Here is a 27979-nt window from a genome sequence, read left to right as displayed (position 1 = left end):
GGGCGGGGCGGGGGCTCCGGCTGGGCGGGAGCGGGGCGGGGGCTCCGGCGGGGCGGGAGCGGGGCGGGGGCTCCGGCTCGGGGGCGGGGCCGGGCCGCGTTAAGAGGATCGTGGCGGGCCGAGGTCCAGGCAGGTCCCCCGGGTGAGCACCTACCGGCGGAGGGAGCATTGCTGGGGCGCACGCTTGGCATCATGACCCAGACGCCCGCCTTCGACAAGCCCAAAGTGAGCGCGGGGGGGCCTTGGGGTCCGGGGGGTCTGGCTCCTTGTCTGGCTGGAGGGCTTAAGGGCGTCCACACCCCGGGAGCAAACCCGGGCCCCTGCAGCCAGCCGCTTTCTTCCCTCAGCTCAGGCCCCCGGGGTGCCTCCGGGCAGTTTAACGAGAGACAATGAGGCAGGGAGTGTCCTGAATCCCGAGGCGCCCCCTGCTGGCCTCCGAGTTTTGCTTCTGCCCCTGACTTGTCCTCTCTGAGTCTCAGTTTCACTACCTGTTAAATGGGCCTTGTTGGCTCCGCCAGCACCGGGTAGCTGTGTGAACCTAGGCAGGGGGCTTGACCTCTCGAACCTCAGCTGCAAAATGGGGCCCAGTGTCTACACCCATAGGCACCTAAAGTGTTGCGGAAACAGCTTTATGCTCCGACACTGTGATGGGTTTGCGAGCGCTGAGGATCTCGGGTTTATGGATAGGCCAGTCGGAAGGACCGTGCCATAGAGCCGAGGGAGGGGAGCAGGGCGCCCCTCTCTCCCCACGAGGGGCTGAGTGGGCTTTAGGCCTTGGGTTCATTCCAGGCCAAGCCACAGCCACTGGCCCCAAGGGATAACTCCGTGGTCCCTCCTCCCACCAGCTGTGGCGTCTTGGGAATGGCTGGGTCAGGGAGGGTCTAGGCCCACTTGGCAGGGCTTTGGAGCACTGAGATTCAGTCCACAGAGGGGAAGGGTCCAGGAGTCCGCCCAGCAGAGTGAATGGGCTAGCAGGGTTTGAGACTGCTGGGGGTGGGGGGAGGGGTCACAGGAAGGAGTGAGCTGTAATCAGACTCCACTTCCCTCTCTGAGAAATGGGTGCGAATGATGACTGCAGATACCATAAAAGACTTGGTGAGTATCCCATGTGTGTGCGTGTGTGTGAGTGAGAGAGCGAGAGAGAGAGCTGGGTGAGAGCTGGAGGAGGTAAGGCCTGCCCCTCACTGCCGATGCCCCCACCACAGGGTAAATGCTCAGCTACTCTGCCACAAGTCAGTGCTGGGGAGCACTCCTGCGGAACCCTACCCCACGCCTCCCCCGCACCTTGTCTGGGTGCCCCCATCTTCGGTGCCTCTTTCCTTGTGAGGGCTTTTTTCCCCCCTCTTTTCTTTTTAAAATGCTTTTGGATTCCCTCTGCCCTTGGCGGGGGAACCACCTTACCTTGTTATGAATCCTAAGGCAGTAGACAAAGCCCCCTGACTGGAAGCGACATTGGAGCTATGGAGATGATAGGTAACACTTCTGCGAACTTGCTGTGTGCTCCACATCTGTCCCTGCAATACTTGTAACAGCCCTGTGAGGGAGAGGTCATTGTTACCATTTTTTGGCCTCACCCAATCCTCTCTGATTCCAGCTGGTGGGTTACTTCCCCTCTCTGGGCCTCAGTTTCCACACCTGGGAAATGGGCCCCACCTGCTTGTGGGTGGTGTGGTGAGTTGTTAGGGCTCTGTGCCGGCTACCATTCTCAACACATTACCTTTATTAATTCATTTGATTCTCTCAGTGATTCCATGAGACAGGTGGTATCATTCCATTACACAGATGAATAGAGGGAAGATTAACAAGGCCTAAGATCCACGGCACGGAGGTAGCCAAGCTGGGGTTTGAGCCCAGAGTGGGGGGCTGGCTTCAAAAATCCCATGCCCCATCCAGCTTTCCTGATATTGCCTTTGGAGACGCCTCTGAGGTAGAGGTGCCAGTGCCCAGGTGTAGGCCTGTCTGGGACAGGAGTCTTTGCTGGGCTGGTTGGCTTCTTATGCCTACCACCGGGTGAGGCCCAGGGCCCCGGCCAGCTTTAAGAAGGCAGAGCAAGGGTGTGCTTTCCAAACTTAAAATGTTAACTCGAGTCACCTGAGTGCCTCGTTAACATTCAGACGCTGAACTGGTGGGTTTGGGGTGGAACTTGAGAGGGGCCCTTCCAAGCTCTCAGGTGATGCTAATAACACTGCTAGACCACGGACCAACCTCGGTTTGAGGAGCAAGGCCTTATCTGGTCGCCTCCCTGGTCTGATAGTGTTAATCTAACAGATACTTCCTGAGTACCTATTGGGCACTGGAGGAGGTATAGGGAAGGTGGAGTGGTGGCCCCAGTCTCCTTCTGCACGAGGCAAGGCTGGAAAATCCTGTGGTGCTCAGGAGTTCTTCGGCATGGAGGACAATGCTGGTCACCTGCCGATTTTTGTAATAACAGCGGCTGCCGGGTACTTTTGGTGATTTACATCGCAGCGTTCTCTGGACAAGTGGACGAGGTAGATATCTTCATCTGCCTTTACGTTACGGATGAAGAAACTGAGGCGTGGGGAGGGGAAGTGACTTGCCCAAGGCTACACAAAAGGAGTACCTGAAAGCTGCAGACAGGCAAGCGAGTTGGCCCAGGCCCGGAGCACACTTTCTACACTGTCCCTCCCCGATGCAGAGAACTGGGGCTAAATCTCCCACATCATTTTCTTTTAAGTAAGCTCTATGCCAGGGGCGTCTGGGCGGCTCAGTTGGTTAAGCATCGGACTCTTGGTTTCAGCTCAGGTCTTGATCTCACGGGTTTGCATTGAGCTCTGCACTGACAGTGTGGAGCCTGCTTGGGATCCTCTGTCAAAAAATAAATAAACTTAAAAAAAAAAAAAAAGTAAGCTCTATGCCCAATGTGGGGCTTGAACTCACAACTCTGAGATCAGAAGTCTCCTGCGTTACTGGGCCAGCCAGGCACCCTGCCCACAAAATTGTTCTTTCTTCTATTTACATGTTTACTCTGTATCAGGCACCGTTCTAACTGCTTTGCCTATGTTCATCCAATGCTCACAGTAGCCCTTTAAGGTAGGTCTTCTTCATTGACATCTGAAGAAATGGCTCAGAGAGGGGAAGGAACTTTTTGCAAAGTCACACAGCCAGAAAGCAGAGCTAAACTTGAACCCAGTTCTACCTAAAACTGCCTAAAATTTGCAAGGCCAACTGCCTTGCAAATTTGCCCTTACCAGTTTGCGGGGAAGGCACTTAGAATCAGAGTAACCTTGGGCTTCAGATGGACTGAGGGTGGATCCCTGCCTCACTGTTCAGCAGCTACAAGAGCTCTGGTGGACATCTCTCTGGACCTCTGCTTTCTTCTCTGTAAAATGGGTTGGTTCAAATCAAAGTCGTGGGATCTTGGGGAAATTGTGCTGAGTGGCACTTGTGAAGCCCCCAGCTGGCAAGCAGCAGGCCCTTAAGTGTGTTTTCCCTCCCCCCGCCAGGACTGCCGTGGGAGCCCCGGTGCCCTCTGGGAGGCCCCCTCCACCTTCAGAGTCTTTCTCATCTTTTGGACTTCCTGCCACAAAGCCCGTTGTTAGCACTTATTTGGGCTTTCAGTACTTTTTGGTTACTAGAGCCACCTGTGTTTAAAAAGCCCCTCAAAGAGCCCACCCGACCATTATAACTCAGATGGCCCTTGGGAGAGAAGGGGATGAATGAGATTAGATTTCAGGGAAGCCTTTTGTTTGACAGAGGAGGCCAGGACCAGAGAAGGTAAATGTGGTCGCACAGCGAGGTGGGGGAGGCTGGCTGCAGTTCTGATTCTATGTCTAATCTTGGGTTGGCTTGACCTGGGTGGGAAGGGGCCCTGTGAGCTGGGAAGGACTTGTCGACCTACCCAGTTGTCCTAGGAAGGTGCCCCCCTGGGGTGGGGAAGGATAGCACTGTAGCCTGGCTTCAGACAGGGGAGAAGAGGAGGCCAGGTGGTCCAAAGTGAGGTCCAAGCCTATCTGTACCCAGAGTGTTGGGGGGCAGGCTCACCCTCACCCCTTAGGGTTCTGAGGCCCCAGAGCAGCAAGGTGAGGGAAGAAACAAGCTTGGTGTCCTTGTGACCATGGAAGCAGAGGAGTGAGTTTTCCTCTCTGTACAGTGGGAATGAGATGTGTATGAGCCTATATAAAACCTAGTGCAGGCCTGGCTCAGAGCGGGGCACCGAATGCCGGCCGCTCCTGTTCGTTATCCTTGTCCGGGTTCTCAACCATTCTGTTTAGATTTTACCAGTATTGACTCAGCTCTGATCTGCAGGATGAAGGGAGCGCACTGTGGCTGTTACAGCCTCTGGCTTTGACTCAAACAGCTTCCGGGGCACTCAGCCATCTGTGGCTGAGGGCTGGTTCCTTAATCTGTGTCTGTCTCCCCACCTATGAAGTGGGGAATAGCTGTGTCGAGCTCCTAGGCTGTTGCTCCACAGGATGTGCCCCTGGCTGAAGACCCGCCCTCCCATCTCTGAAACATCTGGGCAACTGAACGCTCTGTTCTGCTCCATCAGGCCCCCAGGAAGCAGGTGGCACAAGGAAGACTGCTTGGCCCCTTCAGGTCCACGCCTCTGAGCTGCATGAGCTCAGAGGGCGCTGAGCACAGAGGACGTTCTAGAGGAAGTGTGGCTGAAACAGCTTGTCAGCCCAGGGCCGCTCTGCCTCCTGGTTTTCCCCCAAAAGTCAGCTGAGAGGCCATGGTGGCCTGTGGGCACCGGCTCATTGCCAAGACCGGGGCTAGGGAGGGAGAGAGTGTCCGGCTGGCTGTGGGCACCTGTGGCTCATCCAGGTTCTGGGGGCTGGTCAAGGAGTCCTGTCTATGCTGCCCTCTCCCAGCCCAAGGGGGTAGGTCGGCCCCTCCCTTGTTTCAGGGAGAGGACACAGCACTGCTGACCTAGAACAGAGAGCGGAGGAAACGGTCACTTGGTCACTCGACGTGTGCTGAGCGCTTTTTGCTGTGCTGGGCACTGTCCTAAACACTGAAGATCCAGCATCACGACACAGAGTCCACACTTTCAGGGAACTAATAGGGAGACAGACGTGTTAAGTAAATTTCAAAAGTCAGCAGGATGAAAACAAAACCGAATATTGTGTTGGGGGGCGCCCGGTTCGACTTGGGTGTGCTTTGAAGGCACACTGCCTGCCAGTTAGGAGCCAGAGTCCGATCTGGGAGTGCCTGGCCCAGGAGTCCATGACCTATGTCCTTGTCCTGGCTCTGCCACGGACACCTCGGGTGAGTGAACGCACCTCCCTGGCCTCCACCTGGCTGGCTGGCGTCCCCTGAGAGCCAGACTCGGCACGTCTGCTCGTGCCCCCACTGTGCCCAGCACCTGGGGGGAGCTTTAAGTTTTGGTAACTGAGGATGCTTCCTGCTCCTCTCTGGATTTCGTGCGTGCCGTGTTTTTCAGATGCTGCTTGTGAGTCGGCCTCCTGGAGAGCAAGTGCAGGGGAGTGGGGGAGGGACTCCCTTGCCTCTAGAGAGGTCAGGTGGCCGGGCACAGGTCTGGTGCACGCTCCAGGGCGATGGTCTGGCCTGTGGGCGGGACGTGCACTTGGAGACAGACTTGGGTTCTAACCCAGCTCTGCTGCTATCAGCCTGGGCAATGTCGGGCAGGTCACAGAGTTCCCTGGCGCTCAGCAAGCCCATCTGGCCTCTGTGGCACCGGGCTGATGTGTATACCTCTATAAGGTGTACCTTGCCTGGAGGTCAGGATTAACTGAGATAAAGGACCTAATAATAGTAGGCAGCTGGTTATTGCTATTGCTGAATCACTTACTGAATCACTTATGGTAGACTCCCTGAGGCCAGGCCTGCAGGGAAAGTCTAGTAAGAGCTCAATGTGACTCAGACCTGGGTTCAAATGCTGACTCTATCACTGCCTGCCTTTGTGTCCCTGGATACTTTTTGAACTTTCAGTTTCCACTTCTGTAAAATGGTAGTGAAGTTCCCGCCTTGCTGTTGTTAAGGATGAAATCAGTTAATGCGTGTGGATGGTCCAGTACGTCGTAGATACTCAGTAAGTTAGAAGCTGTTCCTGGTTCCTGCTGTTCCTGCTGTTCCTTTTTCCTGAATGGGGACAAGAGAGCAGGGTCCCCACCCCAGTCTTGGAGCTTGCACCCCATTATCCTCTGGGGCATGCTGACGTCTTCGTGGGTAGTGGCTCATCTCTAGAAAGTTCCATAAAAGGCCTGCCTGAGGAGCTTGGGCTGCCTGAGAAAGGGGGTTCCTGCCTCTGCTTCTCCCCTGACAGGAGTCAAGGCAGCTTTCCGGGAAGCCCCAGGAGCGGTGGGACCTGTAGGACACAGCGGGGCAGCAGGCCCTGCTTTCCCTGTCCCCAGGGGTGCTCTTGCCTCCTGCCTCTTTCCTCCTCCCTCCCTGCACTTCTGCCCCGGTTAGCCCGTGCATTCGCGTGGGGCACTCCAAGTCCGGTCCGTGCCGCGGCAGGTGTCTCCTGTGGGTGCTTATCTCTAGTCCTGACTGCTGGGCAGCTCTGGCTTCTGTTCTGGCTTCCCCCTCACCTCCTTTCCACACGGCAGCCAGAAGGCACTTTTAGAGGTGACCTCCTATCCCAAACCCTTCCGTGGATCCGGCCTTAACTGTGACCTGTCCCTGCCCTCCACCCCCTTTCTATGGCCGCCTCCTCTCCCCACTATATCGTTCTCTATATCAGGCCAGTTCCCTCCCTGCTGCCTGATCCAGATGTTTGCACCCGGGGCTCCTCTGCCTGGAGCCCTTCCCTCTCCCTCCTCCTTTCCCCTGTCCAGCTCTTCCATTTGTCCCTTCTCAGGCGGAGCCCTCGGGCCTTCTCCGTAGCCTCGTCTTCCCCATCAGCGTTTAAGCCTGCCCCAGTCACTCCCACCCTACAGACCATTCTCTGGACCCACCTCTCCCTCTAGTCCTTTCTCCAGCCTTTTCTTCTCCTTCAGGAGTAAAATTCTGGAAAGAAGAATCTAAACTTTCTCCTTTTTTTTTTTTAAACCTCTACTTGTTTCTTCCCCTATTCCAGCGTGGATTCTGTCCCCCTCAGGCCTCTGGGATATTTCCTGTAGGATAGTGCTTCTCAGTGTTGGCTATGTGTATTTAAATCTAACGATCCCATGTGCAGGCCCAAGGATGTGACTTCACGGACCAGGTTGGGCCTGGGTGTGGGTGACTTCCCAAAGCTTCCCAGGTGCTCCTAATGGGCACCCAGGGCCGAGAACCTCCCCTCCAGGTCCCTGTCCCCTGTGGCCTTAGCCCAAGGGACATGTTTCTGTTCTCCTATTGCTTGATGTCTGGCAGGACCTCACTGTATCAGTTTCCTGTAGCTGCTGTGTAACAAATAACCACACACAGTAATGGGAATTTCAAACAATAGAAATTTTCGGGGCACCTGGGTGGCTCAATCGGTTAAGCAGCCAACTTTGGCTCAGGTCGTGATGTCACGGTTCATGGGTTCAAGCCCCCTGTCGGGCTCTGTGCTGACAGCTCAGAGCCTGGAGCTGCTTTGGATTCTGTGTTTCCCTCTCTCTCTGCCCTTTCCCCACTCCTCTCTCAAAAATGAATAAACATTAAAAAAAAAAAAAACCACCTTTTTTTAAACAATAGACACGGGGCGCCTGGGTGGCGCAGTCGGTTAAGCGTCCGACTTCAGCCAGGTCACGATCTTGCGGTCCGTGAGTTCGAGCCCCGCGTCGGGCTCTGGGCTGATGGCTCGGAGCCTGGAGCCTGTTTCTGATTCTGTGTCTCCCTCTCTCTCTGCCCCTCCCCCGTTCATGCTCTGTCTCTCTCTCCCAAAAATAAAATAAAAACGTTGAAAAAAAAAAATTTAAACAATAGACATTTTCTCCCTGTTCTGGAGGTCAGAAGGCCAACACCAAGGTGTCAGTAGGGTCACACACCCTCTGAGAGACGCATCTGTTGGCAGCTTCCGGTGGCTCTAGGCTGTCCTTGGCTTGTGACCACTCAGCTCCCATCTGCCTCAGTGGTCACACTGCTAGGAGTTTTTCTTAAAACCCTGCCTCCCTCATAAGGAGATGGGTAATTGCATTATCTAGATAATCCGGGATAAACTCCTCAGAACTTTAAACCACCTGTTTTGCCAGGTGAGGAAATCTGTATTTCTCAGGATTCAGATCTAGTCATATTTGGGCAGTTACCATTCTGCTGACCTGCTGGGCCACTCCTCCTCAAAATCTTTTTTGTTTTGTTCATTTTGAGAGAGAAGAAAGAATCCCAAGCAGGCTCTGCACCCTCAGCGTGAAGCCCTACTCGGGGCTTGAACCCACGAACTGTGAGATCATAACCTGAGCCGAGATCAAGAGACGTTCGACTGACTGAGCCACCCAGGCGCCCCTCCTCCTTAAAATCTGATTGTCCCTAGGGGCGCCTGGGTAATTCAGTCGGTTAAGTGTCCGACTTCAGCTCAGGTCATGATCTCATGGTTCGTGGGTTCAAGCCCCACATCGGGCTCTGTGCTGACAGCTTGGAGCCTGGAGCCTGTTTTGGATTCTGCATCTCCCTCTCTCTCTGCTCCTCCCCTGCTCACACTCTGTCTCTCTGTCTCTCTTGAAAATAAATATTGAAAATTAAAAAAAAAATCTGATCGTCCCTTGCCTTCTGCACACCACACTCCTGGTTTCTCTTCTGCCTCTCTGACAGCTCTTCTCCAGGTTCAACCTCCCGTGTAAAGCCATTGGGTGCTGGTGCTCATGGAGGCTTCCTCTCTGGCCCCTTTCTTAACACCTTCTTCCTGGCGAGGTCATTCAAAGCCACGGCTTCATCATCCATATTCCTACTTGCATTGCCGGCCTCCATCTCAAAGTACTCTAGAACTTTCCTTCCTGGCTCTGTCCTTTTACATGTGGAGGGCTCAAAGGTATCCTAGCTTAACCAAGATCAAACTGACCATGTCTCTCTCCTCTTACCCCTGCCCTACCTTCCCTCTGAGCGCTGGGGTTTCTTCCTGGGCTGTGCCCGGAGCGTGGGAATTGCTACCCATCCCCACCAAGGCCTAACCCGAGGCATCATCCTTGACCCCTTTTTCTGTCCCCCTGCTTTTCCATGTCCTCTTTGCCACCCTGGTTCGGGGCACCATCATCTCTCATAAACTTGACCTTCATAGCCTCCAGCTGGTTTTGCTCTGAGTATCTTCCCCCTCTAGCTGGCTTCAAACCCTGTCATAACTTCTCTGTGCTCTCAAGTTAAAACTTGACTCCCTATGGCCTGGGTGGTCCTGCAGCCCCTCCAGCCCCACCACCCCTCTCTTCTTGGAGCCGTGTTTTAGTTCTTCTCCGCACCGCATGTTTTCCTATTGCCTTTGCCTGTGCTGTCCCCCCTGCCTAGAATGTTCTTCCTGTTTTCCTCCTCACCCTGCCTTTGCCTCATTGGTTCCTCTCTATCTTTTGGATCTTGGCTGAAGCTCTGCTTTCTCCAGGAAGCCATTGTTGGCCTTCTAGCTGGGTAAGGTCTTTTGTTTATTATCTCTTCTGTAGGACTGTTTATGCCTCTCAAGGACTTGTCTTGGCTTGTGAGTGTACATTTGTCACCGTGACATTTACTTCCACTTCCCTTGCTGGACTGTAAGCATCACAGGAGCGGGACTCTGTCCCTTTAGCTTTGCTCTCCATTCCTAGCACCCAGCAGGGCCTCAGCAGTTTGGTGAATGCAGGACTCTTCACTGGCAGCGTTTCAGCATCTGTTATGTGCTGGCCTAGCGCACCACATGTGTGAATGTGGTTAAGCCTCACGAAGCCCCAGGAGAGAGGCATGTTAACCGCCCTATTGGACGGATGAGGACGCCAGGACACTGGAAGTGAAGTAACTTTGTCCAGGCCGCCAGAGAGGGAGTGGAGGAGCCTGGATTCCAGATCTGACCACAGAGGACCCTGCCTCTCTGGCGGGATCCTCAGCACAGCCACGTGAGGGTTAAGGATAAAAAACCTCACAGGCTCAGGGAGAGGAGGGCCCCTGTCCAGGGTCACACTACTGCTTGGCAGTTCCCTGGGCTGGAAGCTTCAGTGTTCCCAATGCTGACCGTTTTTCTGTTTTTTGAGAATGCAATGAATAGTTAGCTAAGTGGGCATTGAACTTATTTTGTCAGGGAACCAACAGCTCCTCTGAGCCTGGGGGTGAGTGCCACTGGCTCCTTTGCAGGCTGGATGACTTCTGGAAAGATCTGATTACTCGGACCAAATTCTGGGAGGAGGGCTTGGCAGCTCTATGCCTCTGAGGCTGGGTTTCCTCTACAGGAAGCGGCTCAGGTGGGTGTTCCTGGGATTCCCGGGAGCCAGTGGCTTCCTCCCCAGCCAAGGCAGCTACTTTTGTGTCCAGGTCCCCAAGTTCCAGAGAAGGGCCCAACCTGGAGTTCTCTAGATCTCCCCCTGGCCCAGGAAAAGTCACTTTCCCGCTGTCTCCGAGTACCTGGTATGCTCATCTTTTTTTTTTTTTTTTTAACATTTATTGATTTTTGACAGAGAGAGACAGAGCGTGAGTAGGGGAGGGGAGAGAGAGAGGGAGACACAGAATCTGAAGCAGGCTCCAGGCTCTGAGTGTCAGCACAGAGCCTGATGTGGGGCTCGAACTCACAGAGTACGAGATCATGACCTGAGCTGAAGCCCAACACTTAACGGACTGAGCCACGTAGGTGCCCCCTGGTATGCTCACCTTAACCGCTTCTGGAAGATGCCCTGGCTGAGAGCGGTGTCTGCTTCCTGTGGGCCATACACATCCACCTACACTGTCTTTTTTTTTTTTTTTAATGTTTATTTTTGAGAGAGAGAGAGATACACACACAGAGACAGAGACAGAGTGCTAGCGGGGGAGGGACAGAGGGAGGGAGACACAGAAACCAAAGCAGGCTCCAGGTTCTGAGCTGTCAGCACAGAGCCCGATGGGGGAGGGGGGGTGGTCCTGAACTCACGAAGTGTGAGATCATGACCTGAGCCAAAGTTGAACACTTGACTGAGCCACCCAAGCACCCAACACTGTCTGGTTTTTTGTTTTGTTTTGTTTTGTTTTTTTAAATCCTTAGAGTTGTTCGTGGAGAGAGAGGCAGAAATACCCTGTTTTGTAGCTGAGAAACTGGTTCTGAGAGATCAAGAGTCTTAGATGAGGTCACACAGCCAGCAAAGGGGCAGATCTGGGAGTCCAGTCTGATGGGCGGTCTCCAAAGCCTGTGTCCTTAAACTCCTGGCTTTGTGTGTCCAACATTTGTTGGGGTTGTGTGTGTGTGTGTGTGTGTGTGTGTGTGTGTAGAGAAAGATCACCAAGATGGCCAAGTATGTGGTACCCTTTCTGGAATACTGGAGGGATATTGTGTCGCCTAATATTGATTCCTGATAATTGTGCTTAAGTGACATCTGCTTTTGCTTTTGAAGATGGGGCCTGTGTTTTGAAATCCACTGTGGATATTCACAGGTCCAGGAAGTCTGTGGTCAACACTTTTTAATACTGGATTTTGTTGACTGAGTTGGTGGAGAGCAGACACTGCCTGGGAGGGGGCAGTGGCTGGGGCTCCATAGCTCCTATGGTACCATGGTTGGCCTCGTGTTTAAGAGCACCGGCTCTGGGATTGAACTTGGGTTACAATTCTGGTTCTGCCATTTACCAGCTGTGGTTGAGAACCAAAGCACTAGGCTGGGTTCCTGCCTCTATGGCTTGCTGTGTGGCCTTGGGCAAGTTATTTAACCTCCTTGAACCTCAGCTGTGGTTGAATCTGTCTGTGGTCTTAACTGTTAAAGAGCTAGAGATGACCATTAAACCCGCCCCACAGATGAGGATTAAACAAGGTGGTGTGTATAAAGAGTTTAGTGGGGCATATGTGGTAAGTGTCCAGTTGATGGGACTAATGGTATCATGGTCATTGTTAACGTAAACCCTCTGGAAGGTACTTCAGGCATTCATGGGTGTCTGTTCCTCTACCCCCTTGTAGGTGGAGCTGCATATCCACCTGGATGGGGCCATCAAGCCTGAAACCATCTTATACTATGGCAAGTAAGTCCTTGGATAAGAGACCTTCCTCCCCAACATTTGGGGATATTTGGGGGCCCACAGTTCAACCCAGAGGACTCTGGACAATTCCAGGGTTGTTCCTTCCTATATCTCCATGGAATCAAGCTGGCCCCCTGGCCGGAACAAGGTGGTCTGTGGACAAACGAAGGCCCCTCAGCTCTGAGCAGGAGACCCACAGCCCAAGTCTTCTGCTTTCTGTGCTTCTCTTTCTTCCTGCTGCCAGGTGAGCCAGGAAGAGCTTGCCCTGCCTCACACGCAGACAGGTGCACACACACGTGCGCACACACACACACGAGGAGGCAGTCCCCAGGACTGAACCGGTCACTGTGTTTTGAATCCATAGAGTCTATGGCAGGTGATGCACCCACACAGGATGCTGGGACCATTTGCTGAGCATCTCCTTGTGCTGGGCCGCTAGGCTGAGCCCTCTCCTTGAGTCAGTGAATTTAATCCTTCCACACTTGGAGGAGGGAGGGTGTTGCTATCCCCATGTCACTGAGGAGAGCCAGGGGCTCAGAGAAGTGAAGGCAGTAGCCTGAGGCCACATAACCATAAACAGAGTCTAAAATTGACCCAGGGTCATCTGATCCCCAGGGCTTTCCCTATGTGACCCTGGCCATAGCCTGCTGGGGGATGTAGACAGGAGGCCCCTCCTCTGGGGGCCATTCTTCATCTTCCAAGAGAGAATGTGCCTCCTGCCTCGGCTCACAGGCACGTGGGTGGGTTGAAGGGTCCCTAGTGCCCCCCCAGTGAGGGACACCCGCCCCTCCCTCCCCACCTCAAGGGCTCATGGTGGCCCTTCTCTTGGGTCTAACACTTAACAGCAGGGACTTTAGAGGCCAGTGGGTCCGGATGCAAATGTGAGCACACCATTTCCTTGCTGCAACCTTGGCCTCTTCCAGAACTGACCTGGGAGATGGGGGCCCCTTCTGCCACCCACCCCTCCTTCCGGGGACTGTGCTCTTCACCTGTTTGCTGGGCCCTCCTTCCCTGTGGAGCTGGGAGGACTCCGCCTCTCTCGTTGCCTGGAGCAGTTCAGCTCAGACCCAAGTGTGAACACTCTGCCCCGTCAGCCAGAGTGCCCTGGCCTCTCCAGATGCCACCGTTCCAGAGAACTAGCAATGTTGGGGAGTCTGTCCCCCAACTCTCCGGAGCACCTCTTCCACCTCCGAGAGCTGGGGACAGAGGTCTGGCGGGAACACGCTTCTCCGCCTTGTCCTACTTACACAGACCTCACTCTGCCCTAGGGAGTTGCTACTGATGTAGTTTTTGACTCCCCTACGTCATTGACCTTGTGCCGAGAGCCATAGAAGCGCTGCACTGGGGCTGACGTACTCCATCCTCACGACAGCTTGTGAGGAGGTACCACTGTTGTCCCCATTTTGCGGAGGAGGACACTGAGCCCTGGCAGGTGAGGGGACTTGTCTAGTAAGCATGGGTGTGGCCCCGAGTCCACACCCTGAACATTAACTCCTGCCAGCGGGAGGCTTAGGGGAAGCCGTGCACAGAAAACCCTTAGCTCGGGGTTAAGCACGGTGTCCATAAAGGGCACTTAATGATGGTGTTATTAATTATAAGTCGTGGCTCCGGCTGAGTGGGGTGAAGCTGCTTGGCTTATCTCGGCCTGTCCTTTGCCCGTGCGGAGGGCTGGCCATTCCCCCAGGGCTCCTAATGAGGCCGTTAAGGCGGGTTACTGGCACGGGGATGGGATCTCCTGGCAGGTGCTAGTTCAAGGGGTCAGAGGGCACGTGGTGGTGGAGCAAGGAGGCCTGAGTCCAGGACGGGGTAGAGACAGGAGGGAGGGGAACCGCCCCTGTGGGGATGCTGGTCGGATTTGCTGTCCCCACGTCACCTTGGCATCAGGAGCAGGGGAGGGGCTTTGTGGGCCCCGGGGAAGGGGTGTCACAGGTGCCAGCTGGAGCTTGAGCTCGAGGCCAGCAGGCGGGGGAGCAGGGAGTCGGTCAGACGCAGCTGTGGATGTCCATAAACACACTGGAGGACTTCCTGGGTGTGGTGGGCTGAGGAAGGAAAGAAGGAAGACCCTCCCTCCCTCCCTGTCACCAAATCCAGTGGCGCCTCTTCTGCCTCTGTGATTTGGGCCTCCGTTGACCATGTTCGTGCCCGCTGCTTCCCTCTGCTCCTATGATTCTGTCCTCTCGGGTGCTTCTCCTACCTCTTTCTCGATCTCCTCGTGACCCTGTCAGCCGTTTTGCCAAAGCACGTTCTGGACGTGGGCTCGCTCTCCTCCCTTCGCCGCCCTGGCCTGAGCCACCAGCATCCCCACCTGGACTGTGGCAGTGGCCTCCTGACTGGTCTCCGGGTGGCCGCTCTGGCCTCCCCCGTCTCCTGTCCCCACAGTACTGTAGTCAGAACAACTGCTTAAAGCAGAGTCTGACCAGCCCCCCTCCCCTGCTCAAGCCCTCCCACACTCCCAGCTTGCTTAGGGGCAAAGCCGAAGTCCACCCATGGCCCTTACAGACCTGCAAAGCTTGTGTGGCCTCTCTGACCTCTTCTGCTACTTAGTCCACACTGGATGTTTCTCAAACCTGCCAGACTTAATAAACAGAGAGGTTGAGTAACTCTCCCAGGGTCACACAGGCTTTAAGGAACCCAGTCCGTCAGGCTTTGGAACTTGCTGTCTTACGCTGGACACGTAAATAGCCTCATTGCTTCTCTGTTCTCTGCAAAGAAAGTACTGTCTGTTTTACTGACAAGGATGTGGAGGTCCCCAGATGGGACAGCTCCTACCCTGGGTGATTTGGTACCTACGGCAGGGGGATGGACTTTGACCTCCAAATCCTGAGCTCCTCTTCCTCACGGGGCCCTCTGGCCAGGCTCCCTGTGGCCGCATCACCCACCACGGCCGGAAGAGGACTGGCCAAGGCAGGGCTGACTGGGGTGTAGGGACCAGCTGAGGACCAAGCTTGGTCCCGGGTGGAGCCTTTGCTGCCGAGTGGCTGTGGTGGCAGGAGGACCCGGGGCCCTAAGAGGAACTCCTTCTTGCCTCAGCGTTGGGTCCCAGACTGGAGCTTTACAGCTTGGTCTAAGCAGCTTCTGGAGGCCCAGTCGTGCGTGAGATCCTGAAGAGTGTCTGTGCCGTTTGTTTCCTGCTGGGACTGCGACAGTAGCTCTTGGATCTGTTACCCGCACGGCGGCCAGAAGGAGCACTGAAACCTCTTTACGCCACTTCCCTGCTTGAAATCCTTCAGCGATTTGCTGGTGCTTTGGGGGTAAGGCCCTAACTTAGCCCCATTGGGCTCCGCCTGCCCTCTGGCTCATCACCTACCACTGACCCCACTCTGAGCTCCAGCCTCCCTATGCCTCACCTTCCCTCCTGGCTTCTGCCTGGAGCCCCTCTTGTTCCCTCTGTCTCTTTCCTAGTTCTGCTTAAGGGGCACCTGGGTGGTTCAGTCGGTTAAGTGTCTGACTTGGTGATCTTGCGGTTCGTTAAGTTCGAGCCCCGTGTCTGGCTCTGTGCTGACAGTTCAGAGCCTGAAGCCTGCTTCCGATCCTGTGTCTGCCTCTCTCTCTCTCTCTCTCTCTCTCTCTCTCTCTGCCCTCCCCCACTCATACTCTGTCTCCCTCTCTTTCTCAAAAATAAACATTAAAAAAATTTTTAATTCTGCATAACTGTCCCCTCCTCTAACCGGCCTCCTCTGACCACTCTGTCAAAAGATCTCTTGGTGGCTGATGAGGAGAGAGTCTGGAGAGGGGGGCACTAATGGGACAGACATTTAGGAAGAAAAATAAGTGGGACTTGGGGACTGGCTGCTGGTGGGCAAAGCAGATGGAGTCCCAGGGAGGCCCCCCACCGTGGGTTCGGCAGCTGGGGGGTCGGAGGGGCTGCATTTGGGGATGTGGAGCGTGGGGCAGGGAGGGGAGAGGTGGCAGGAGGTAGGTGGTCTATCTTGGTCACTGCTGTCCCATCCAGTGCCCGGCCCGCCCTAGGCCCTCAAGTGGTGGTGTGTAGAGGCAGAGATTTCTGGATTTTCAGGTGAAAACCTTGAAAGGGGAGGAGTCCATCCGGACAGGTGTGTAAAAGGGACAGTCTGAAAGCATGTCAGGAGGAAGAGCCCCGCCAGGAAGCGGTGGTCGTGGGGGCTGGAGGAAGACCGGTAGGGGAGCCGCACAGAGCAGGTCCAGCAGGGCCTATGCAAGCGTGGCCACTGCCTCTGACCACGTGAGCGCCAAAGCCTTCCTCTGCTGCCACCACCAGCTCCCAAACACAGCACTTAAATGGTCCTGGCTCGGGGGCGGGGGACTCGGTCCCTGGGGATGACCTTCCGAGGGTGGCCTTGGGGCAGGCTGCCCGGCAACAGAAGGATCAGGGGGTCCACGCTGCCCTCTGTGCCGGGACCACACCAGGGATGCCATCTCCCCCCACGGTGTCCTGTGGGGACACGGGGCTGGGGGGAGGCAGGGGAGTGGGGGCTGGCTGCAGACTGGGGGCCACTCCTGGGCCACCGGGAGGAGAGGAGAGCCTACGTCGGGGCCTTAGGGATTTATGTGGGGAAGCATCATAGTATTTTAGTGACCGAAGTCAGTAAAGAACATAAACACAATTCAAACTTTGGTTTCTCTGGCGATTCCTTCCTTCCTTCCTTCTTTTGTTCTTGCTTTGCAGATAACCGGCTGCTCCAGCCTGATCTAGTCACCTGATTAACCGTTTCTCCTATTTTTTGTCTCTTGTGGTACTTGCTGGAGGCGTTTCGCCGCTTTATTTTCCATTCATTTTATTATATCCTTACGATGATTGGCACCATATTCTTCTAGGTTTCTGGGAGCCCTTACCCTCTGGTTGTCCCCTTCCTGAAAAGGATGCTGTGTTTCAGGGACGTGACCTCTTCGCCTGTCCCTGAGGCTCTTCGTTGTCAGGGTTTCAGGTTTTCTTCTGTTCTCTGTGTTGTTTCCTCAGAGCCCCTTTGGTCTCCTGTTTTGTCCCTTCATGGTAGAAGCATGTCTTGAATGTCTGTTGTTCTTAAAAGTGGGGCAACTGAGGCCCAGGGGGACCCGGGAGTCGCAGCAGAGGAGGCCAGCCCACCTGCGCACCCCACTGCCCGCGGCTGAGAGGAGGCTCCGGTCCAGAAGGGCTATTCTGGGCGAGCCCCACACGGGGTCTGCGGGCAGAGAGGGGAGACCGCGCTGAGGTGGGTGGCCGGCCCCCCATGCCTTCCCATGAGCCTCCACCAGACACTCCCAGCTCAGTGCGCAGGACGGGCCTCTCTGATGTGCCGGCCAGATGGAGGACGGAGGGGGCAGGTCTGGCGCCTGCCCCGGTCATTGTGTTGCTGCAGTTAGTGCCCCGATAACCCCTGACCTGGCAGAAGCCCAGCTGGCTCTCCCCACTCCTGGGGCTGAGGAGGAAACTGTGGGCTTGCCCTGGCAGCTTCTCGGGTCCCAGGCACCAGGGATGTGCGTGTGTGCGTGTACAGACTTTAACTCCGGTTATCCCCTCTTCCGACTCCCTGGCTGGTCACAGCCTTGGGGACAGGAGCTGCTGGAAGGATTCCAGTCTGGGTTCTAAACGCCCCAGGCCTCAGTTTTCCCATCTGTTTAACGGGAGGAGTTGGGTGGAGAGATCCCCGGGTTTCCTGTTCTGGCTCCTCTGAGGGGTTGGTTGGGTCCCGCTCAGGAGCGGCCCGCTGCCCTCACGGTTCTGTTCCCAGGAAGAGGGGGATTGCCCTCCCTGCTGACACCGCAGAGGAGCTGCAGGACGTCATCGGCATGGACAAGCCCACCAGCCTCCCAGATTTCCTGGCCAAGTTTGACTACTACATGCCTGTCATCGCGTGAGTCACCCCCCACCCCCGCCCCAGGCTCTGGGTGACTCCCATTCCCTGTGGCCTGTGCCTCCACCTGTGGGGTGAAACCCCAGTTCTGTTTCTCATCCTTGTGTGCATTTGTGTGAATCTCTCCCTACGTCTGGGCCTTGAGTTTTTTTCCTCCTGGAACGTGGGTATAACGCACTGATGTTTTTCTTCAACTTCTATGGAAAAGTGACCGGGGGTGAGGTCAGGAGCTCAGATCCTAGTGTCTGATCCTGTCACCAGATAACTGTGACATGGGGAAAATGTACCCTCTCTGGGCCTCTGTTCGCTTATCTAGACAGTGGGGCTCGTGATCCCATCTACCTCCTAGGACTGGAGTTTGAACGGACACAGCACTGTCCTCAGCAAGTCCCCTGTTACGATGAAGATACCTTCATGGACAGCCAGGCACTGGTGTTTTTGTTTTTTAATGTTTACTTAGTTTTGAGAGAGAGGGACAGAGCACGAGCAGGGGAGGGGCAGAGAGAGAAGGAGACACAGGATCCGAAACAGGCTCCAGACTCTGAGCTGTCAGCACAGAGCCCAACGCAGGGCTCGAACTCACAGACCGTGAGATCATGACCTGAGCCGAAGTCAGACGCTTAACTGACTGAGCCACCCAGGCGCCCAAGGCACTGGTGTTTTCATGTTACCTTTCATTCCTTCCATCTTTTAATAGCAGAGTCTCTTTGATCTAGAAGGATAAGTGTGCAGCTCCCAGAATTGTACTCTTTGTGGTTGTCGACAGTCCTGCCAGGTGGACATGCTCCTTGTTCGCAGAGGAGAAATGAAGGCTCAGGAAGTATAGGAGGATGGCCAGGACCACACAGATTCTTCCCCTGATGCCACCTTGAGCTTCCTGGCACGAGGCAGAGTTTCCCAGGGCCGGTGAGAGTCAAGCCTTTGCAGTCTGTGCTTCCGGAGCTCCAGAAGGGGAAGAGGCAAACGGGCTGGAGGCAGTCAGGGAAAGCTGCCTGGAGGAGGAAGTATGGCCCAAGCTTTGGGATAGATAAGTTGTGATGTTGTCCAGAGGGCTGGACCTGAGGAAAGGTTTGGAGCACGTGCCCATTATGGGTTGTTGGAGGGCCAGAGAAGAAGGTATTGAGGCAGATGGAGGCCGTTGGCTAGATTCACCATCTGACCTACTGTAGGTTTTATTTTTTAATTTTTTTTTAAAGTTTTATTTATTTTGAGAGAGAGAGGAAGAGCATGAGCAGGGAAGGGGCAGAGAGGGGGGGAGAGAGAATCCCAAGCAGGCTCCACGCTCAGCCCGCGGCCATGAGATGAGCAGATATCAAGAGTCAGAGTCAGATGCTTAACTGACCGAGCCACCCAGGCGCCCCCTACTGTAGATTTTATGTTTTGCATATTTACTTGCCTGCTTGCTCAACTGTAGGCACTGCAGGGACGGGGATTTTGTCCACCTTGTTTGCTGTATCCCCTGGGCCTAGGACCGTGCTGGTCAGGGTGCGGAATGAATGCATTCCACAGCTGTGGGGGGTGGGGGCAATCTGGCACCCTCCTCCTGGGAGGCCAGCTCCCCTGCGGCAGGTCTGAGGTCCCAGACCCAGGCTCTGCCCCTGCCCCACAGGGAAGGCAGCAGCTGCCCCCCACCTCATCCGCAAAGGCATGGTCCCCTTTTCCTGGGAGTTGGCCAACTTCCCCAAGACACTTCCCTCACACATTCTAGTAACCATTTTCTGTTTTCACTCTTCATGGTGGAAACTTCCAGCTAGGCACAGTTCATTGTCACTTGAGTACTTAGAATGGCCCTGGCAGGTTAAATGTGCCTTGCTTCTAGAGCCAGCACTCCGCTACCAACAAAACCACTTCAAGCATCTGTCTGTTCTGCTCTAAGCACTGGTCTGGGTGAGTTTTATGATGTTTAACGTGTTTGTCCTCACGATCACGTTTGATGTGAGCGGCAGGCTGACTCACCAGAGTCCTGCAACAGGTAAGCGTGGGAGCCGGGATTCAAGTCTGAGTCGCGGGTTTCTCCCCGACCCCAGGGTACTGTCTGGATTTGTCCATTCTCTCTCGCCTTAGTTTTATTGGGGTATAATTGATAAATAGAAATTATGTGCCTTTAAGGTGTTTTGATGTGTATATCCATTGTGAAACGATCATTGCAGGCAAGCTAAGTTAACATATCCATCACTGTGGATAGTTACCTTTTGCTTTTTTAAAAAAATATTTTTTTAATGTTGATTTGAGAGAGAGAGCGTGAGTAGAGGAGGGACAGCGAGAGAGAGAGAGAGAGAGAGAGAGAGAGAGAGAGAGAGAGAGAATCTAAAGCAGGCTCTGAGCTGTCAGCACAGAGCCTGACGTGGGGCTTGAACCCATGAACCGTGGGATCACGACCTAAGCCGAAATCAAATGCTTAACTGACTGAGCCACCCAGGTGCCTCCCTTTTTCTTTTTTCTTGCCTCTGTGTGTGTGTGTGTGTGTGTGTGTGTGTGTGTGTGTGTGTGTGTGTGTGTGAGATGGGAACACTTAAGCTCTACCCTTCTAGCAAATCTCCAGTATGTGATACAGTATGGTTACCTATGGTCACCATGCTGTACATTAGGTCTCCAGAACTTACTCATCTTGTGGAACTGAAATTTTGTACCTTTTGCCCAACTTCTCCCAATTTCCCCTTTCCCTGCTCAACTGCCCCTGGCAACTACTGTGGTACTTTCTGCTTTTACAAGTTGGACTGTTTTAGATTCCACATGTAAGTGAGATCATGCAGTGTTTGACTCTCTGCGTCTGGCTTATTTCACTTAGCATAATGTCTTCCAGCTTCATCCATGTTGCAAATGGCAGAATTTCCTTAAGGCTGAATGCTATTTCAGTGTGTGTGTGTGTGTGTGTGTGTGTGTGTGTGTGTGTGAGAGAGAGAGAGAGAGAGAGAGAGAGAGAGAGAGAGAGAGAGAGATTTATCCATTCATCTGTCAGTGGACCTTGAGGTTGTAACAATGTCTTCACTGTCGTAAATAATGCTGCAGTAAACATGGCAGTGCAGATACCTCGGTGAGATCCTGACTTCATTTCCTTTGGACAAATATCCAGAAGGGGATTGCCGGATCATATGACAGCTTAGTCTTAATTTCTCAAGGAACCTCCACACGGTTTTCCACGGTGGCTGCAAAAATTTGCGTTCCTGCCAGCAGTGCACAGGGGCCCCTCTTCTCCACATCCTCACCATCACTTGTCTCTTTGATCGTGGCCATCCTAACAAGGTGTGAGGTGTGAGGTTGTGGTTTTGATTTGCATTTCCCTGATAATTTGTGATGCTGAACACCTTTTCATAAAACCGGGCCATTTGTATGTCTTTTGAGAAATGTTTATTCAGGTCCTTTGCCCGTTTTTAAAATCAGATTATTGTTCCCAACCCTTCTCTTCCCTTCCCAGGGGCTCCCGGGAGGCCATCAAAAGGATCGCCTATGAGTTTGTCGAGATGAAGGCCAAGGAGGGCGTGGTGTATGTGGAGGTGCGTTACAGCCCGCACCTGCTGGCCAACTCTAAAGTGGAGCCGATCCCCTGGGACCAGGCCGAGTGAGTGACCACCTGGAGGGGCCGGTCCCAGGCTATGGTGGGATGGGTCAACCTGAGATTCGGGGGCAGGCTGGTAGGAGCCCCTGACCTAACGTTACCCACCCCGGTCCTGTCCATGCCCTCAGAAAGTTAAGGTCCTGTCCTTAACTCTGTCACAAGAGACATTCCCAGCCCTCATCTGGGCTGGCTGGCTGGCCTGATGCCTGATTTATTTACTTATTTACTTACTTATCTACCTTTGGAAAAAGTGTGCATCTGTGTCTTGCCTCCTTTGTCCCGGACACAGACCCACAGTCTAGAAACATTAACCCCCTCGTGCAGTGACTTCTAGGTGTCCTGTTCTAACCCTGTGATTGAAGTGAGTGTGGCCCATTCCTGCCCCTCTGCTGGGACCCCAGGGGTCTCTAAGTGGCATTGCCCAACCCCACTGCCCCCTTCTAGCTACAACTCTGATACATGCGGACTAGTGGGAATCTGAGCAGGCGGGCTTATCAGTGCCTGGCATCCACAGGGAGGGTTGTGTCTGACCAGCACCCAGCACCCCCCACCCCTGCCCCACACACCTTCCAGTCTGGAAGTGCCCCAGCAAGCCGGAAGTGGGGTGTGCCAGGGCTGGGGGCCATGTCTTTCTCCCCAGAGGCGGTGGGTTCATGGGGGCTGAAGCCGCTTCAAAAGACTCTTCTCTCGCTCTCCCCTCAATGCCCCCCACATCCCACCCCGGGGCTGTGTCCTTTAGACCTTTGCCTCTGCCCCATCCCTACTCTTTTCCCCACACAGAGGGGATCTCACCCCCGACGAGGTGGTGGCTGTGGTGAACCAGGGCCTGCAGGAGGGAGAGCGAGACTTTGGGGTGAAGGTGCGGTCTATCCTGTGCTGCATGCGCCACCAGCCCAGTGAGTACGCCCTCAGCCCTGCCCCGGGCTGCCCCTCTGACACCGGCTGATCCCCCAGCCTGGCCCTGGAGCCACATCCGGGCTTCCCCTGCCCCCAGCACCATAGTGTTTGTTGAGCCCCTCAGCAGGACCTTGGGGCTTCGGGCTCGGAACTCCTGGCAGCCGAGAGACGCTTCTCCCCAGGGAGATCAGGCCTGACGGCCACGTGACCTGCAGGCAGCACAAATCCAAAGGAACCTGAACAATAGAAAAAAAAAATCTAGGCCAGGTTCCGTGTACAGAGACTTGCACGTATTTTCTCTGATCCTTGTAGCAGCCTGTGAGGTAGGATGGCCGTTGTTTCCCCTCTGATAGATGAGGAGACTGAAGGGCGGGGGAGCCTCTCTCTCCTCAGTCGGGAAGGCAGAAAGCCCACGCGAGAACACGGGGCCATCTGGTGCCAAAGCCTGTGACTGTTCACCCATTTTTAAACCCTTCATGACGCCTTGATTGGTTAAGAGGACGGAGTATGTTAGCGATACGTCCAGTAGCGCTCGTGTGGGGTCTGTTCTGGGCTTCCGTGTTAAACCGGGGGGTCTCCATCTCCTCATGAGCCAAGTGAGGCTTAGCTCACCCCGCCCCCTCGAGGGCAGAGGTGGGGTCAGGTGAAACACAGCCATTTGTTGTTGACCAAGCCAGGCCCCGCCCTCGGCACTTTCCACACAGGGCCTGGCCAGGGGCCGATGTGGTGGCAGCTGGAGTCCTCTCAGAGGAGAGGAAAGCGAGGCCCTGGATGGAGGGGTTGGCCAAAGGCCACGTGCTTAGGCCATGGCCAGCGGGATCTGAAGACCCGACGTGGGCCCCCCGCCTTACCGCTGGGCTCAGGTTGGGGGACAGTGAGCGGGGTGGGGGGCCTCTCCTCGGTGATGCCATCAGAGACCCAGTGGGCATCTTGCCCACAGACTGGTCCCTGGAGGTGGTGGAGCTGTGTAAGAAGTACCAGCATCAGACTGTGGTGGCCATTGACCTGGCTGGAGACGAGACCATCCAAGGGAGCAGCCTCTTCCCGGGACATGTGCAGGCCTACGAGGTGGGTCCCGCAGGACGGTGGGGAGGGCGACACCGGGTGAGCACCAGGAGCTGGTTTCCACCCAGGAGGGAGAGGTCACACGGACTGGGGTGCGTGAGGCCTCCGTGGTCCCCTAGTGCAGCTTAGTTGGGTCTTGGGGGTGCTAGACATTGGGAATTTGGTATAAACAGAAGACTCCCCCTTGGTGTTGGGAGTACTATGTGTGAGCCTGTTTCTGTCTGTCTGTACCTTGCTATGTGAACCTGGGTGAGGCTGCCCCTTCTCTGGGCTTCCGTCGCATCTGTTGGCATGACAGAGTTAGAGCAAACATCTCGAAGCCTGACGATGCACTTCCCGTGGATGCAGCGGGGGCTTTAGAGAAGGGGCTCTGGAGTCTCCCCTCCAAGATTCAGAGCTTGGCTCCCCACCAGTTCGATCATCGTTCTGTTACTTTCCTGGGTCTGTTTCTCTCCTTGTAAAACAGGTATCATAATACTTGTGGATGTTAGGTAACATATACAAACCATTTCATACGGTGACAGACACATAATAACTGTCTAATAAAGGGCAGCTGCCACTTAGATTATGATGACACAAACAAAACCCCCGACTTCCCCATCTTGAAGCAGGCCAGCTGACTGGGCATAGTTCAAGGCTGCCAAAACTCAGACCCAGAGTGCGGTGAAGGTCAGGCCGCTGGTGCCCCCCAGGCCGCCCGTGACTGGCTCTTGCCTTTCCAGGAGGCCGTGAGGAGCGGCATTCACCGCACTGTCCATGCAGGGGAGGCGGGCTCTGCGGAGGTGGTGAGACAGGTGAGGAGGCGGGGCTGGCGTGGGGCCCTTCTCCCCGCTTCCTGCCTACCTGGCACTAGGCTCCACTTCTCTGCAGGCCGTGGACACGCTTAAGACGGAGAGGGTGGGACACGGCTACCACACGCTGGATGACGAGGCCCTTTACACCCGGCTGCGCCGCAAAAACCTGCATTTTGAGGTGAGTGGCCGGGGAGCGAGGGGACCGAGGCGGAAGGCCAGGGGCCGCCGGGGCCGGGCCAGTGTGGCAGGACTGGGCAGTGGGCATCAAAGCCGCCAGGATAGAGGTCACAGGACTCGGCAGCTGGGAGGCCAGCGTGGCTGTGCGGAGAATGGTGTCAGAGCAGGGGTGACACCCTGGGGTGTCCCAGCCTGGGGTCTGGGAACAGTGTGGCCTGGGGGCACGCGTGCCAGCTATCTACCTGCTCTTCCAGGTCTGCCCCTGGTCCAGCTACCTCACAGGCGCCTGGAAGTCGGACACGGAGCACCCGGTGGTTCGGTGAGGCCCAGGCCCTGGGGCCCATTCGGTTTTGTACAGCAAAGTGAAGGGTGGGAGGGAAGTGCAGGGGCTGGGTGCTGGCCCACGCGGGGCCTCTTGATAGGAAACCTCTCTGAGGCCTTGGGGAGCAGGTGCTGCCGTCCTCACCTTACGGACGAGGAGCCCAAACCGCGGGTGTGCTATAACATGCCGAGGAAGCCCCGCTCCCGAATAGTGGACCGGGGGCCCCTTCACTCCTGTGGCCACAGCGCAATGTTCCGCTGGCCTTGAGGTGGGACGGGTGCTTCCACGCTCCAGATTCGGCCTCCTAGGCATCAGGAAGAGGAGTCTTTCCAGCTCGCGCAGTCCTGGCACCTCCGGGTGTTCCCCCAAGCACCATCTTGAAGCTTTCCCATGGTGGGGGGGGGGGGGGCGGGGGGGGAGTCTGGCCCGTCCCAGCCTGCTTCTAACCCACCACCTAACCAGACACCTTGGCCCTTCTTCCAGCTGTCCTGTGACTGAGCCCCAGGGGTGGCATCAGGCCTCAGGAGGGCAAAGCCACCTTTCCCTGACACAGGAGAAGGCGACAAGAACTTGGGGCAACCGTGGTCAGGCTTGCACTGGTCTGTCTGCCAAGCTTAAGAAGGGAAGGAGCTCGGGCTGTGATCGGATTACAAGGGGGTCCTGAGGTCCGCTTCAGGGTGGTGGAGCGTGTGGTACCTGCTGAGCGTCCGAGCGCAGGTTCTTGGAGGCACATGGGAAACAGCCTGTGGGCTGGAGAAAGGTTCATGGAGAAGTGACAGCCTCAGGAGATGGGGGAGCAAGAGGGCCTAGGAGAGAATGCAGGATAGTGACGTTTAAGGGACAGTCTGGTACGAGGCGAGCCAAAAGTGTGCTCTCCGAGAAATCAAAAGGGTTTTAAGACCAGTCAACAGTGTACAATTGTGCTACACAAGTCAAGTGAGGTAAGAGCCAGGAAAGGCCTGGGTTTACAGAGACGGTGATCTGGGATTGTGCCAGGAACCCTTTCCAAGTGGGGCCGGTTGAAGAGTTGATGCCAGTGGGATTGAGGGTGAACAGGGTGGAGTCCAGACAGCTCCCTCAGAGTGCGGGCTGTGAAGACGAAGGCTCCAGAGGGTGCTGCTTGCTGGGCCTCCCCGCTTTCCAGGCCGTTCATAGATCCCAGGCTGAGCCCTTGATTTTAGAGGTTGTGACACCCCAAATCCGTCCCGGCAGGAGTATCTCTCTGGCCCCACACGTATCCCACCCTGTGTCACATTTCTCCAAATTCCTCCTCACATCACTGTGTCCTGTAATGCCACTTCAAGAACACAGAACCTCATGGTCTCTGCTCTGGCACTTGCTGCCATGTGACCTTGGACACGTCCTTCTCCGCTCTGAGCTTAATCGATTGCCCGTGTTCATTGAAGAGGGTGGCCCATCACTAGATTGCCCAGGGCTTCCTTCCATGCTCTCTGGTTTCATATGATCTGCCATTCTACCTGTTCCTCTTCTGCCTTTGCCCAGCTCTGGGCTGGTCAGATGGGTCTGTCTTGAGTTGCTATTTACGTGGCATTACACAAGTCGCCTGAGCTCTCTGAATTTTCTTCCTTTGTACAGCGAGCAGCTCTTCCAGGTCTAAAGGTGCTTCAAGGCTCAAGGGAGGGTGAAAGCCAACGTGCGGTGACTGTTCACCGCAGAGTAAAAGGAGGCTCTTCCCTCTCCCCCTCACCCCTGTATCCAGGTTCAAACGTGACCAGGCTAACTACTCACTCAACACGGATGACCCTCTCATCTTCAAGTCCACCCTGGAAACCGATTACCAAATGACCAAACAGAACATGGGCTTTACTGAAGAGGAGTTCAAGAGGCTGGTGAGTGGGCGTGAGGCCTGGTGGCCTTGACTCTTGGCCCTGGGGGTGTGTGAGGCCTGCAGGTCTTGGCCAGGGCCCGGAACCTCTGCAGATGAGTGACTTTGCCTCAACGGGCCAAGCCAAGCCAGACCTAGAGGTAGGTGCCCTCTATGGATACGACCTCAGGCTGGTGTGCTGACCTGGTACCAGGTTTTTTAGCCTTTGCCTGGATTGAGTGCCTGTAAAGAATCTGATAAAAACTGTCCACTCTCTCTCCAGAAAGGTGTGCTCAGCTATAATTCTGCACACATTTCAGGCCATTCATAGATCCCAGGCTGAGCCCTTGATTTTAGAGGTTGTGACACCCCAAATCCGTCCCGGCAGGAGTATCTCTCTGGCCCCACACGTATCCCACCCTGTGTCACATTTCTCCAAATTCCTTCTCACATCACTGTGTCTTGTAGTGCCACTTCAAGAACACGGAACCTCATGGTCTCTGCTCTGGCACTTGCTGCCATGTGACCTTGGACACGTCCTTCTCCGCTCTGAGCTTAATCGATTGCCCGTGTTCACTGAAGAGGGTGGCCCATCACTAGATTGCCCAGGGCTTCCTTCCATGCTCTCTGGTGTCCTATTATCCACCATTTTGGTCCTTCTAGAACATCAATGCGGCAAAGTCCAGTTTCCTCCCGGAAGATGAGAAGAGGAAGCTTCTTGATCTGCTCTATAAAGCCTATGGGATGCCATCTTTGGCTGCTGCAGGTATGTTCCTGGCTGATCTTCTGGGCTGCTGACCTGCCTTGGCTGCAGCCTGGCTTTCTGTGGGATTTCCTGCAAGAAGCACCCCCTTCCCCTCCTGGGCAGTGCCAAGAGTGTGTGGGGACTCCCTGGCCACGTGGTTTTAGGTGACGGCGCCTCTCACTGGATCAGCTTACCTTCTGTGTAATGCTGCCTTGAGGCTGGTCTCAGGGGAGAGTTTCTGAAGTGTAGTCCCAAAGGTCTTGGCAACTTGGGTTGTCACCATGGCCACCTAAAGTGAAGGGCAGGGGAGCTGGGCCTAGGTCCTAGCTCTGTTCTGCTTTCTTACTGTGTGATCTTGGCAAAGCATTCTCTCGCTCTAAGCCTGTGTCTCCCCATCTGCAGCAAGGGTTCCTCTCTGGCTCTGATATTCTGGGATTTTCTTACATCCTGGGTACCAGAAGGTGCCTAACCTTTCTGTGTCTCTGACCTGGCAAGCAGGGCAGCGTCTCTGAAGACATCACGGCCACCTCTCCAAGCCCTCACCCTGTGGATGGAGCCTCCCTGATTCTGGGGCCTGGAATGACACGCCTACCTTTACTCCTTCAAGGAAGACCAGGGTTCCCATAGTCAGCTGCTCTTGAAGCCTGTGTGCCTGTTTCTGTACACGTGAAAACTTCAGCACGCTGTATCTCTCCTCGGACTGTGGACCAGAGTCTGGTTGAATCTGAAACCTTCCTATGGGGACTCATGCTGAAAATCTGGTGCTCAATAAAGAAGCTAATGACTAGTGTTGTGCAGCGCTGTGGTCTTGGGCGGAGTGA

General features: G+C 55.1%; 1 protein-coding gene across 2 annotated transcripts; it reads left to right on the top strand.

The window, feature by feature from the left end:
* The first annotated feature begins 84 nt into the window (after positions 1-84).
* Positions 85-27945, top strand: ADA (adenosine deaminase). Of its 2 annotated transcripts, XM_086702294.1 has the most exons (12): positions 85-225; positions 11909-11970; positions 17655-17777; positions 21193-21336; positions 22114-22229; positions 23171-23298; positions 24018-24089; positions 24166-24267; positions 24521-24585; positions 26309-26438; positions 27077-27179; positions 27657-27945. In XM_086702294.1, exons 1-12 carry the CDS (start codon positions 193-195, stop codon positions 27668-27670), a joined length of 1092 nt encoding a protein of 363 aa, XP_086558420.1. In that variant the 5' UTR covers positions 85-192; the 3' UTR covers positions 27671-27945. The 2 variants fall into 2 exon arrangements, with proteins under 2 accessions (XP_086558420.1, XP_086558419.1); XM_086702293.1 differs by lacking the exons at positions 85-225; positions 11909-11970 and adding an exon at positions 14987-15218.
* Positions 27946-27979: the final 34 nt, after the last annotated feature.

Source organism: Puma concolor, chromosome A3 (assembly GCF_028749965.1).
Source record: "Puma concolor isolate L17-30 chromosome A3, mPumCon1.1.hap2, whole genome shotgun sequence".
NCBI classification, from domain to species: domain Eukaryota; kingdom Metazoa; phylum Chordata; class Mammalia; order Carnivora; family Felidae; genus Puma; species Puma concolor.
This window is presented reverse-complemented; position numbering and strand designations above follow the sequence as displayed.

Bases quoted from the DNA above. Each gene is read 5' to 3' on its own strand.
- ADA (XM_086702294.1), top strand. From the start codon at position 193: ATGACCCAGACGCCCGCCTTCGACAAGCCCAAA. The intron at 22,230-23,170 runs GTGAGTACGCCC...TCTTGCCCACAG, and splicing joins CTGCATGCGCCACCAGCCCA to ACTGGTCCCTGGAGGTGGTG. The intron at 24,090-24,165 runs GTGAGGAGGCGG...ACTTCTCTGCAG, and splicing joins CTGCGGAGGTGGTGAGACAG to GCCGTGGACACGCTTAAGAC.